Source organism: Ursus arctos, unplaced genomic scaffold, assembly GCF_023065955.2.
Source record: "Ursus arctos isolate Adak ecotype North America unplaced genomic scaffold, UrsArc2.0 scaffold_1, whole genome shotgun sequence".
Taxonomy (NCBI): domain Eukaryota; kingdom Metazoa; phylum Chordata; class Mammalia; order Carnivora; family Ursidae; genus Ursus; species Ursus arctos.
Genome location: NW_026622763.1, coordinates 74,637,945 through 74,650,921, shown reverse-complemented (window position 1 = coordinate 74,650,921; position 12,977 = coordinate 74,637,945). Strand labels below are relative to the sequence as shown.

The window sequence follows — 12,977 nt, the reverse complement described above, 5'->3', positions numbered from 1 at the left end:
TGGGAATTGTTATAATCTTTCCCTTGAGAAGGCTCTGTTGCCTACAATGAGGAAAATTCTTAATGACCACTTTACTCAATACTTGCAATATGTTTTAATATGATTACTGATATGAAAGTTTAATAGGCAATATCCTGGTTAATTTATTAATTTCCCTCAATTTTCAAATCCTCAATATTCATGACCTTTCTATTCATAAAAGTACATTTTTTTTTCTCAGCACCCAGGTGCCACGCCGTATTCTCTGTATCTCGGGCTGCATAATGGGAATGTTCAAGTGACACCTTCTGTCTGGCTGGTTGATAATTAAAATGCCAGACAACATAGTGGCAAGGGCTTTAGAAATATTTGTGTGAGATAAATTATTAATTTATGTTCTATTCAAGACAGTTTCAATATGATAAACATTTACTTATCTTGATAATTAGATAAGGTGGTTTGTGGTGTAAATTATGCCATAGATTTTCTTCTGATTTTTTTTTTCCCCATGATGATTTTCAGCTAACTAAATAAACTCACTCTACATTTATGAGCCTGTGGAATTTGGACTATATTTTTTAAAATTCCAGTTTAAATAGTGAAGAGCACATAAATAACCAAAATGAAAAAGACTCAACAAAACAACTAAAACTCTTGTGCTCACCAGTTAGCCCCTTGTTATTGAAAATGTGAGGTAAAAAGAATCTGCTTTGGGACCATGGCTACACAGATGAGACTTTAAGTAAATAATTTAGAACAGTGTTCTCATTCTCTGGGGCAATCCATGGAGGCAGCACTGGCCACCTTGTTGGTTTGAGACTTTATCTTCAATTAGGCAAATGAAACAGAGGCAAGAGTATATTCCACCAGCCCCTCAAAATGCAAACATTGTGTCTCATTCACTTCAGAAATGATGCTGAGGAGCATTGTTTACAAGGATGCTTTGTCTTAATTTTTCTGAGAGGTGGATTCATTTCCCTGTAAGGTTGTCCAACATGTAAAAAATGAAGGGGAAGGATTTTCCCCAGTTTCTGTGTGGGGAAAAAATAAAATCAACCAAGCCAAACAAGAAACAAGTAAAAGACCTCTATGCTTCGGAACAATTTTTTTATTGATTAGGAATGAACAAACTTGCTATTTTGAACCTGGTCCATTAGAACAACAGTTTTTGTTATTTCACCATTTTGTATGTAAGATCTGTACTATAATGTACTCCACTTGCAAAAATAATTTCACAGAAGAATACTTTTACAAATTTTGCCTTTGAGATACCGTGAGTATAATTGTCATAACTAGCATAAAGAATATATCCATGCAGACCCTAACATTCCTGCACATTTGGTAGCCTGAGATTTATTAAAATGCTAAAGTTGCTTATGCTAGAGAGAGAAAGGGAGAGAAGGAGGAGGAGGGGACCAACTCATCCTATATGTGCAGAGTTCGTTATTAAAGAAAGCTCAGAAAACATCAGTCTTAGTGTCTTATTGGTATTGATTTTAAATCCAATTCCCTCTTGCTTTTCTACATATTAATTTGGAGATTTTTATCTTAGGACAAATTCATTATTAATATTTCAAGTTGCTTAATGGAAGTGGAAAGTAGGATAACTTAAGACAGAACTGACTTTTTTTTTTTTTTTTAAAGATTTTATTTATTTATTTGACAGAGACAGAGACAGCCAGCGAGAGAGGGAACACAAGCAGGGGGAGTGGGAGAGGAAGAAGCAGGCTCACAGCAGAGGAGCCTGATGTGGGGCTCGATCCCACAACGCCGGGATCACGCCCTGAGCCGAAGACAGACGCTTAACCGCTGTGCCACCCAGGCGCCCCAGAACTGACTTTTAATATCAAAATAGAATCTGTACCTAGATTGTATAACATTTTCTGGAAGACAAATGTCTCTAGCTTCTAAAAGCATGATAAGAAATCTGAATTTTGTTACAATCACTTTACCGATATGGTATTTTCACATACATGTTTACCTTTTCCTTTCTTTGGGCATGCGTGTACACAGACACACGCTTATTAACATTTCTTCTAGCTTCATTGTATGGCATATTTTCTTATTTGCAAAGACTTCTCTAATCAAAGCAACATGACACCCATGTTGCAGAACTATCGTGCGGCATACTACTTGTAGATTCCTTGTAAATTGTCTTACATGGTATTTTGAGTGGTGATTACGTCCTTGGAGTGCTGATGGTTGTGTGATGCACATTCTTGTGACATTTGCTTCACTACATTATGATGCATTACTTATTTTTTAAAAATTGCCTATCTTACCCTGGAGATTTCTGCCCAACCAAAGGTTGTATATTCTTCTTGCATCCAACACCTTTTTATATTTAAGCCATATTTTACAAACCTGATAGTGTTTTCTTTGTATTAATACTCCCCTCAGTGGAAATGTCTTTGGCATCTACCTTTCACGATTTGGGGTTCCCCCATGTGTTCTAAGATACAGAGGTTAACATTTTAGCTCTTCCTGGAGGATAATCCTAGACTCTGGTCTCATACTGCCCTGAGAAAAGATGCCCTGATTTGGAAGTGTAAAGTGATGCCTCTGTGTGATAATCCAACAAGAGTGCAGAATAGACATGGTTTAACTTTTGCCCAAGTTACTTGTGTTCCAGCCCTTTTCTTGAGTGCATACTACTTTTCTCTAGACTCGTCAACATTTTCCTTTTCTTTGTGAGTTTCCTGCCATCAGAGCACATGAAAACACTAGCTTCCTATTTAAAGCTTTCTATATGGATGACTCACATATGCAGAAATTATCTGAGCCTATACATGGCATCCTCTGATGTGTGCTGTGATCCCTCACCAGATGTGACTGTATTTCCATTGCTTTAATGGTGGGATTAGAGCTTCCCCCAGGAGGGCATCTCAGAAAAAAGGTTTGGGTGCCCTCAGGTACATATACAAGGATACCAATTATGTATGTGGATTGGAACTCTATCAGAGGGTTAACACAAGTTATGGACATTTGCTTTGTGTCTTTTTTTTTTTTTTCCATGAGAAACATCTATATTGAAAACAGTGGCCGGTCACACAGAAATTCAGCCAAACTTTTTTTTTTTTTTTTAAGTCGATGTAAATCTCCCATGCTGTTTAAATGTCGGAACTAAATTTACCAAACTTGGCAGATTTGTAAAGCTGAGCAGGACTGCCAAGTGTTCCCAGTTTCAAGCAGAGAGAGTTCTAACAGTTCCTGAAATACTTGTAGGAGGCACCTGGTGGTAAGTGCAGTTTCACAAGCCTTCCGAGCGCCTACCTTGCTAGCTGGCATCTCTGTATGCTGACGATTATTACAGTGATGATAAAGTGTCAGAATAGAACAGTCCAGAATAAGGCACAGCCCTGGAAGGCAAGCACATTCTCACAAAATCTTCCTGCTGGAGAACCCTCAGCAATTAGACTGAGGTTCTTGACATCACAGCCAGCTGGTTACAACAAACAAATAAAAGAGGAGGGGGGCAGATGATGGAAACCACACACATACCTGCAGATATGACTTGGCCTGTTTTTGTTTTTTTGTTTCCATTTAATCAGGGATTGTTGTCTGAGATTTTGCGTAAGGAAGAAGACCCTCGGACAGCCTCTCAGTCTCTTTTAGTAAACTTGAGGGCCATGCAGAATTTCCTCAATCTGCCGGAAGTGGAGCGGGATCGCATATACCAGGACGAGAGAGAGCGGAGCATGAATCCCAATGTGAGCATGGTCTCGTCAGCCTCTAGCAGTCCCAGCTCCTCCCGAACCCCTCAGGTGAGATATTTGCTCCACTGACTTTGTATTCTTGGCCTCGGAAACATCTTGCCTTCACTGATAACTGTGTTTCTCTCAAAAACTAAGAGACTTAATTCAAGGATTTCTTGATTCACTGATCATGTTGGTCAGAGGATGTGAACCTCTGGCCATGTAATAGCGGTTATCCTTTACTGTGTCATATGGATTCCTGTCCCTTTAGAAAAGTACCATTCTTCCACAGAAGGGGCAGGAGTGGGTGGTTAGGTAGGCTCTAGAATGCTTACGAACAGCTGCTTAGTTATCTAAGCCAGGGTGGGGGATTTGAGTTGAAGCTGAGTTTACATAACAAGAACACTGCTTTTCCTTAAACTATTTATTTGGATACTGGGTGTGTGTGTGTGTGTGTGTGTGTGTGTGGCGGGGGGGGGGGGGGGGGGTGGTGGGGGGTGGTGGTGTTGGTGAGGGTTGGGGGCAGGGGACAAGTGGAGTAATCCAGACTCTTCTTTATGCAATCTGAAAAAGACAAAATGGAGAAATCTGTGTGTGGTGGACTCATGCATATGCAGCGGCTGGGTCAGAATGTTTGGGAGATCATTCAGTGATCCCTAGAACACAGTAGTGGAAAGTAGGCCTTCATGATTTTCCTTCCTAGGGTGATCCTCCCTACAGAACTCGATGACTCAGCTTTCTTTCCCTCCTTTTCCCACACTTTAAAAGCATTCTGATCTGGTCTTCCTGCAAACGCATACATCTAGTAATGCTGCGTGCTTCAGAGATCCTAACTTTATAAAGGGGTCAAGGTCTCGAGTCAGCCAAGCGATCTTTCCAGTTCACATTTGAGCCCATTCATTTGTAGCCTTCTTTCAATTTCTCCCTAAACTTTTACTAGTCAATAGATTTATGATAAAGCCATCTCACTCACTGATGCTAGGATAGCTGCAAGTTATATCTCAAAACAAATATTTAACAGGTACACATTTGTACATATCAGAAAAATGGGTAGTTTGAAACCAAAGGTTTGTCTGGCTTTTTGTGTGGTTTTGTTTTGCTTTGCTTTGTTTTTTTTGCATAGATACTATGATTTTGGTGTTAGAAGTGTTTTCTAGTAAGTTCCAAGGAACTGATTAAACATAGAAACAGAATTTTATTCTAGTAGAAATATTTGAGTTTTTTCAAGTATATCCATTTTTTTTCACACATCATAACTTTTTTTTTTTTTCACTCTGCAATAGATTTTTAATTGAAGATCATTTTCTATCATGTGGTGCCAAACTGTGATACTTAAACTTAGTCTTTGGTGAATTATGGGATTTAGTTACTGTTAACCAAAAATAAGTCTCTTGACTGCTTACTTTGGATGAATGTAACCAAGCTTTTTTCTTTTTATTTATTTATTTAAAATCTTGGGGCATACATATTGAGCTTTTGAGTTGGACGAGTTGTTAATTTGCACTAATATTTGCTTCTATTAAATTCACCAATAATTTTGCCACTTTTGAAGGCCAATAAATCATTATAGAGAGTCCAGCCTTGCTTCATGGCCATTTAACCAACTCAGAAAGTCACTTCTACTTGTTAGAAAATAACTCAAGTCTGGGTGGTTAGTTTTCTGCTTCTTTGTAATATTTTTTAGTGAGATTATTTCTTAGACACCTTTTCAAAGACCAGATAGCTTTCAGAGTCCGACCAATTTACCAGGAAAAACAGCATCAGTATTTTGCTTTATTGAATAGCAGAAAAATCTCATCTAGAAAATTCCTAGGTAGAAGTGCCCTTTAAGGACAAGAATAACAGGGAAATTGATCATTTAAGTTCACAGTTTTGAGATTTCTGAAAATAAGTATAAAATCTTTTTCTCAAAATGTTATTGAGAATATAGTCATGGCATTGGCATTTGCACATTCTCTGGAACTTTCTTCTTTTTCTGTTAGTTAAAATTTGAGGAAAGGAAGTTATTAAAGTCTTTTAAAACATTTTCTGGTTACCTACTTACTCAAACTTCTTTACATACATATCTCAGTAGTAAAGATCCTTAGTAAAGCTTTCATTGTGAGAACAAATGTTAGAGGAGCACCCACTGATGAAGCTTTTAGTTGAAGTCAGCATTCTAGAACACCCAGGCAGCCCGTATAGGTTGATGGAGAATATTTCCCAGACCACATCAATACTTTATAATTGGTTTAAAACAAATGGAAGAAATTTAAGATGTTAAATTAATCCTTCAGAGTCCCTTCTCATAATCTTTGTGTGGGCCAGTATTTCTGGACATACTTAACAATGACAAAACAACAATATAAAGATAAGAATGATCATTTATTGAGCACTTGCTGTGTATCAGGTATTGTGAACATTTTGCATGAATTCAGACCTCACCATTTTGTGTTGTTAGTCCCATTTTACAGATGAGAAAACTGAGAATTTTTAAATGGGTTAAATAATTGGTGTAAGGTTGCATGACTGAGTGGTAGAGCTAGAATTTGAACCCTGGTTATTTTGATTGCAAGGCATGGGCTCCTAACCATATGTTATAGTGCCTTGAAGTGTTTGTTTTAGCCCTGAGGGTTCTAGAGCAGATTTGACCGGTCAGGTAAGATGAGATAGTCAGTGAGGCTAATGAAGAAATTTTGGTTGAGAAAGGCAGGAGTGATATGCTAAAATATGCACTTAACAGGAAAAGCACTGTGGATTAACTAGAAGAAAAAAGGAATTTCTTTTTTAAAAATGACAGAAAATTGGATAATTATGGGAAGACCCCAAACTAGAAGGCACGAAGATGTTTGTAAAAGCAGTGCCCAGCCTAGACTGGAGATCTTGGAGGTAGGATAGCACAATGTCCTGAGCCAGTGCTCTGGAACCAAAAATGCTTGAGTTCAGATCGTGGTTCCTTCACTTGCCACTGCAGGTCATTCCAGCAAGTTCAGTACCCTCTTTTCTTTTCAGTTGTCTTCCTCAGTAAAATGGAAATAATAAAGTCCAACTTCCTGGGTTCCTCAAAGAATTAAATGAAATAACAAAAGTAAAACACTTTCTGCAGTGCCTGGCAAATGAAAAGTACCACATACATTGTAGTTATTATTACTTTGTGGTAATTAGAAAATAGTAGGAGGCAGGGAGAGAGGAGAATGCAAAAATCCGTGAGCACTCGTAGGAATGAAAGCCTTCACAGAAACTCAGGACGTTAACGCCGACTTCAAGGTGCTATGGAGCATGATCCCACGGTGTGCAGGCTGCATGCTGCATCCTTCTCCAAATCTGCATGCTGCTTATTCACTGGGGGACTAGCTCAGGGCATCTGTAGAGGGAAAGTAATGATTTGGTGACAACCGCCCTGGTTTGGGATTCTAGGGTAAGTGGAGACAGAAAAATATCCAGTTTAGTTCAAATCAGTCAGGTATGCTCAGGAACCAAAAATCAGGGGTGACTTTTCCTGGAGTCCTGCTGCCAGGGGTTCTGAGAAGGCTTCCCAGCCCCCTCTCATTACACAGCAGAGTAAATGCTTCTGGCAGTCTTTTGGATCATGGAGATGCAAATGTTTTAGGGTTATCTTAACCCCAAGAAGTACAGACACCTTCTATATTGTCCTTCATTTGTCTCTGAAGCTGATGGGAAATCATTCAATTAAAACGAGCACGGCAGAATACATAAAACCACAATATGAGTTTAAGGAAATGAAAACGGCACATCAAAGGCATTCTGAAGCCTAGTTTTATGAAATGAAATTTTGTTTCATTTCCACTGATTTCCTAGGTGAAATTAGGTGACTGTCTGGGTAGCATAATGATGATAATGATGGGAAACCATACATACTCAAATGACATATGTAAAGCTTTAATAAAGAATGAGAGAGACTCAGGGGAGTGCATTAAATTGAGTAATAATTTATTATTTAGAGACCTCTACCCATTTACTCTTTTTTTTCTGGAAGAAATGGCTCTTCCTCCAAGGTGTGCCATTTTTAGAAAGAAAAACGTAACTGCGTGTGTGTTCTGCATGCTTGTTTTGCAGTTTAGTGATTTCTCATAGTTTGGTGTCCAGAGTAGTCATCCTACCTGTGAATTGTCTGGGATACTGTGAGGAAAAGAACAGGGTTGACAGGACAGGGTTGACAGGACTCTGCATGTCCTATAGGAATGCACTGCAATTATTTCCAATCACAATTAACCTGATTAGAATAATGGACAGGAAGTGTCCCTTTGTAGCTAATGCAGTTTGGCATCAGCTGACTGAAATCCTTTGATAATTTCTGCACAGATGGCTGGGCTGAATGCAGCACTTTTTAAATTATTATTTTCATGGTCTCTTGGTAGGCCAAAACCTCGACACCGACAACAGACCTCCCCATTAAGGTGGACGGCGCCAACGTCAACATCACAGCTGCCATTTATGACGAGATCCAACAGGAGATGAAAAGGGCCAAGGTGTCTCAAGCCCTGTTTGCCAAAGTGGCTGCAAATAAAAGTCAGGTGAGTGGTTTTTTAAAAGAGTGAAAGCGAGGGCTGGAATTAGACCATTCTCCTTCTCCCACCAATAAAAATACATCTGTTCCTATAATAATAATAACAATAATAATCCCTAGGGAACCTGTCATGTTCTGCCTTTTCCTCTACGGTTTGCTTTTATTCCCACTGGAGTTCAAAACAGAGACTAAGTTAAAACCCAGATTTTTTCTTTTAAAGATTTTTTTTTTCTAAAAAGCATCAGCCTTGAATGCTTTCTCTCATAATTCTAAGCACTGCTATGTATCCCTTTTCTTTCTTTCTCTCTCTATTTTTTTGTTTTTGATATTTGAGTAAAACTTAGCATGTACAAAATAGCATCTTCCTAAGACCCAGTTGGAATCTTGTCTCATCCCCTCTCATATTCCCACCAGGGAACTGCTGACTTTGTTATAATAACTCTTTTCTCCAGCCCCAGAAACACCTTGCCATGTCAGGTGTTTCTTTTATGTGTAGAATACTGTTGTTTTTTCCAGGAGAAAACACATGTGTGTGGGGGGGTCCCAGAATGAGTGCTAAAATTTATAACAGAAAAACATAGAACCTTATCCAGTACAATTTCTCAGTGCCGGGATTGTGGGGAATGGAATGCTCCAGGGAAAAGGGTAAACAGATGCTTAGGTTTTTTATTTCTGAAAGCAGCAACAGTTGATGGGATCCACTATCTGTTTCAATTTGTTTAAAGGGATAACTACTACCCTATCCTAAAATGGGTTAGGTTGAGGTGCTTACTTATTTATCCCTAGGATGAATAATTATCCAGGCAGGGTGGAGGAAACAAAAGTTAGCTGAAGCATAATTTTGAGAGTCCTTTGATTCTGAGCTTGATTTCCTCTGTGGCCTTGCATGACAAATGTTTTCATCCCACATATGTAAATGGTAAAATGGTCCAGCATCTCCTTAACAGATCTTCTGTTGTGTGCTGAAAAGAAAGGGAGTTACTGAATATTGTATTTCTATTAAGCAGGAAGGTTTTCAATGAAAATTAAATTATCATTTTTAAAATGATAGATAGCTAAATATTGTATTTAGACTAACTATTGTTTTGGGATTAGCCTTTTTTACCTATAGTTTTGCAGTAACCTTACTTAAGTTATTTTTCAGATGTTGATAAAGAGAAAGGAGTAGAATATCAAGGAATTTTGAAGAGAATTGAAATACTCATTTTCCTTTTTAATTTTAATGTAGTAATTTTTCCAGGTTATTCTTACTCTTCGCTCATCAATGAAATCATTGAAATACAGTTTGCTAAGATACGATGTCCAACCATAGTATGAAATACATGAAAAGAAAACACCGTAGAGCCTTCTTAAACTGTTAAATGCATAAAATCCCATGTACCACATGGCAAAATATAATGAGAGTTGGAGCTGTTAAATGAATAAAGCTGTTAAATGCATAATGCCACTTGGCAAAACTACTGTGCATTTAATGGTTTTCCACTGTGTAATAAAGGACATATGTGGTAAATGTGCAGTGAGTATAAAAACTACACAATTGATTTTGCAAACCTACCCCTTAGTCGTGACTTGACGTAAATATCAAAGTTTCACTCAGTCCTTCTTTCTTAAGCAGCTTTGAAGAAAAACTGAAGCCCGTAGTCTGAGAGCTTGATTCAAACTGCCTGTAATCTTTCTGTTGACTTGGCGCTATGGCTTTTGGAAATGGTGATGCCTCCAGCCTCCCAAAATAATTCAGGTGGCTGATTGAAAGCTGTATCTGCCAGTTGGCATAAGCTTGGCCTGCCAAATTTTTGATCCCTCCTGAAGAACTCAGTAGCCCTGATTTTGTGGAATCTGGAGGAAAATGTAGTTCTGGGAATTAATACGTTGAAGGGTGTGATTGAGCCTCAGTGGGAATAAAGGTGCTTTAAGGTTTTACCTTTTTTCATTGGGACAGTGACCTCATTCTGATTTATGAATGGGGAACCTTGTTGTAGATAGATAGCTGACTAGATAACCGACTAGACTAAATCAGGTGTTAAGATTTAAAAAAAATGATACCCCCCCAACAAAGTGAACTTACCTGATAGCTTCAAAGGCAACTTAACATAAGATATTCACTCTCTTTTGTACGTACCAACATTTGCTTCATAAAGAGCATATTTTGTGAAATTAATTATACAGTTTGGTACTTTGCATATATATATATTTGGCATATATCCATAAGGTGCGTTTCTGTGTGTGTGTGTGTTTCTCTGTGTGACTAATAGTGGAACTTTGGCCAAAGTACTTAGCCTCTCCAAGCTGCAGTGGGAAGTGGCCTCACCCTCTTTATTGGATTGTGAGGACAGAGAATACAAAGATACTCTCTTCCTCTCCTGCATTTTCTTTCTTCCCTCTCTCTGTTTCTTTGGAGGAATCAGAAGTTCTTGGGAGTGAGGCAAAAGAATAGCAAGGGCTCTCTCTTCTCTTGGGGGTGAAATTAGAAGAACCTTTAATTAGGAACTCTTGTGACCTGGAGTAGGTTTGGAACCTTGAAGCCCAGTTCAAATATGGGTAGCAACCCCTTCCCTTCCGTTTCACATTTCTTTTACAATAGAAACAAGCCCTCCATTAAACTTCATCCACTCTTTGGTGTGAGTTGCTGTCATCAACTATTAAGAATAAAACCTCTAACTGTGTGTTAGGCAAGCTTTGAATGAGAGTTAGAAGGAACAAAGAAAGGAAAGTTTTGGAGAGATTAGGGTGATGGGCCAAGATGATCCCTGAGGGCTGTAAGTGTTTAGGGACACAATGGCAGGAGGGCTTCAGAAAAGGGGTTGCAAGGGTGACAACCTTGTGCAGTTTCATCTGTGGTCCTATTGGTGACAGTACATTACTGGAGTGTGTGTGTTTCCTTCGTGCGTGGGTTATGTCAGGATGCCTTTGTAGGCCTCTGTCCAGCTCAGCTCTAGCTCCTTTGTTATGCATTGCCAGTCTATCATCCAGTTCCTCTGGATCTCCTATTTGCCCTTGCCTTTCTCTCCCATGAAGAGAAGGAGCCGAAGATGGGAAAGCAGGACAAAACAATATGAGGAAAAGGTATGCTTATGCATACAGGTTTATTTCATCTTTAACTTTTCCTTCATTTCAATTTAGGATCAGCGTGTAGGCATGTGAATTCTGAGGATGATCTTTTTTTTTTCCTTCAGAATATTCAGATTGTTGATGGTCTTCATGGGAAAGAATACACTATAGTTGGTGATTGTTCTTTGTGGAAATAGGAGTCCTTAGTAGGAGGGGTCCTTAGTAGGAGCCACAATTTAAAACCATACGGGACATTTTCTGATCACTTCAGTATGACCTGTACATACCAAGGGCCAGCAGGGAACGAGCGCCCCAGAGTGCAGTCTGAGTGGCTACAGGAACTCCATGCTCCTCTAGAGCTCCTTGTCCTCTCCCTGTTCCTCTTACACCCTGTGGGGTGGCTCTCCTTCTTCCTCCCCAACTGCAGCTTATCACACATGATCTGGGAAGTGGAAATCCAGAGAGAGGAAATGCAGCAGCCCACTGCAGTCTTCCAGGGCTGGCCATGTGCTCTGTGACAGCATCTGCAGCCACGCTGCTTTCCCTTGACACCTACTGCTCCTTTCCCCAGAAACAAATTCACTGCTTCTCTCATATTCTGACCTCTGCTCCTTTTCGTAGTCTACAGTACTTCAGCTCATAGAATGCTGATGATGATCTAAAGTTGGTGGATTTGTTTTTTGGTTTTTTGTGGGTTTTTTTGCAAAAAACCTTAAATCTTTATTATTTGTATAACCAAAGACCCAACTCTACAAATGTAACTGCCTTTTCCTACTATGTTTGGGTGAGAATAGAGTAGGTAGAAAGACTGAAAGGGGCTTGTTTCAATTTCTGTTCTCCCTTGTCCCCATTAAAAAAAAAAATAAAAGACAACAAATGAACAAAAACTTTAAAAGGGCACTGGGTTTGCTTCCCACTTTTTTGGTGGTGGTGAGGAGGGGTTGCTTTCTGCATGAGGAAAGTAGAGGAAGGCTGGCACACTGCAGAGAGGAGAGATCAATAACCTGGTTGTGAAATCTCAGATGCTGGTGATGACAGGGCCAACCCCAAAGGAAGCCATCGGAACAAACAGGGACCCGGGGGGGCTCTCTGGTGAGATAACGTAGCATGTCCTTATCCCTGCCAAGATTTAAAGACTCTGGAGTTCCCCTCCCTGCCCACATATACTGTCCCAGTCCCACAAGCTGCAGGGGCTAGCACTAGGATCAGGGATAGGAGAGTCCTTATTTCTCCTTCACAAAGAAGTTACAAAGGGAGCCATCATCATGATCCCACTGCAGATGGGGAAGATGAGTCTCTGGCCTCCAGTACACAGTTCTGAAATCCTTTTCCCCATAGAAGCTGGGTTCTCCATAGTGATTGGGTTTCAGTATGTTCTACTCTTCATGTACATTAGGATTAAGTAGATTTTGTGTACTGACCTTTATTCCTTCCTTATTACTTATGTTTCTAGCCCCCCCCAAAAAAGCTATTCCATGTTCTTACTGACTTAATAAATTGTATTGCTAAGCAGAAGGCTACTTATGCTTTAGATGTCGATTACAAACTCAGATTTTATGAACTTTCTTCCCTCTCGTAAAAATCTCTCCTTATAATGGTCTAATTTACTTAATGGGCCGAATGATTTAAAATATGCAGCTCTTCATGGCAGTTCCTTTTAAAATAAAGCAAAAACAAAGGAAAGACACACAACTTTACATAAAGAAAAATAAGGGATATATTATTTGGTTTGTTTCTTTTATTGGTTT

General features: G+C 39.2%; 1 protein-coding gene across 1 annotated transcript in view; it reads left to right on the top strand.

Annotated features, from left to right (window-relative positions):
• The window catches only part of SATB2 (SATB homeobox 2), a 181,496-nt gene that overhangs the window by 125,126 nt on the left and 43,393 nt on the right, over positions 1–12,977 (top strand). Inside the window, exons 8-9 of the mRNA XM_057303763.1 lie at positions 3,531–3,743; positions 8,033–8,188. Coding sequence (XP_057159746.1) covers positions 3,531–3,743; positions 8,033–8,188 — 369 coding nt within the window. The remainder of the gene's footprint in view (positions 1–3,530; positions 3,744–8,032; positions 8,189–12,977) is intronic.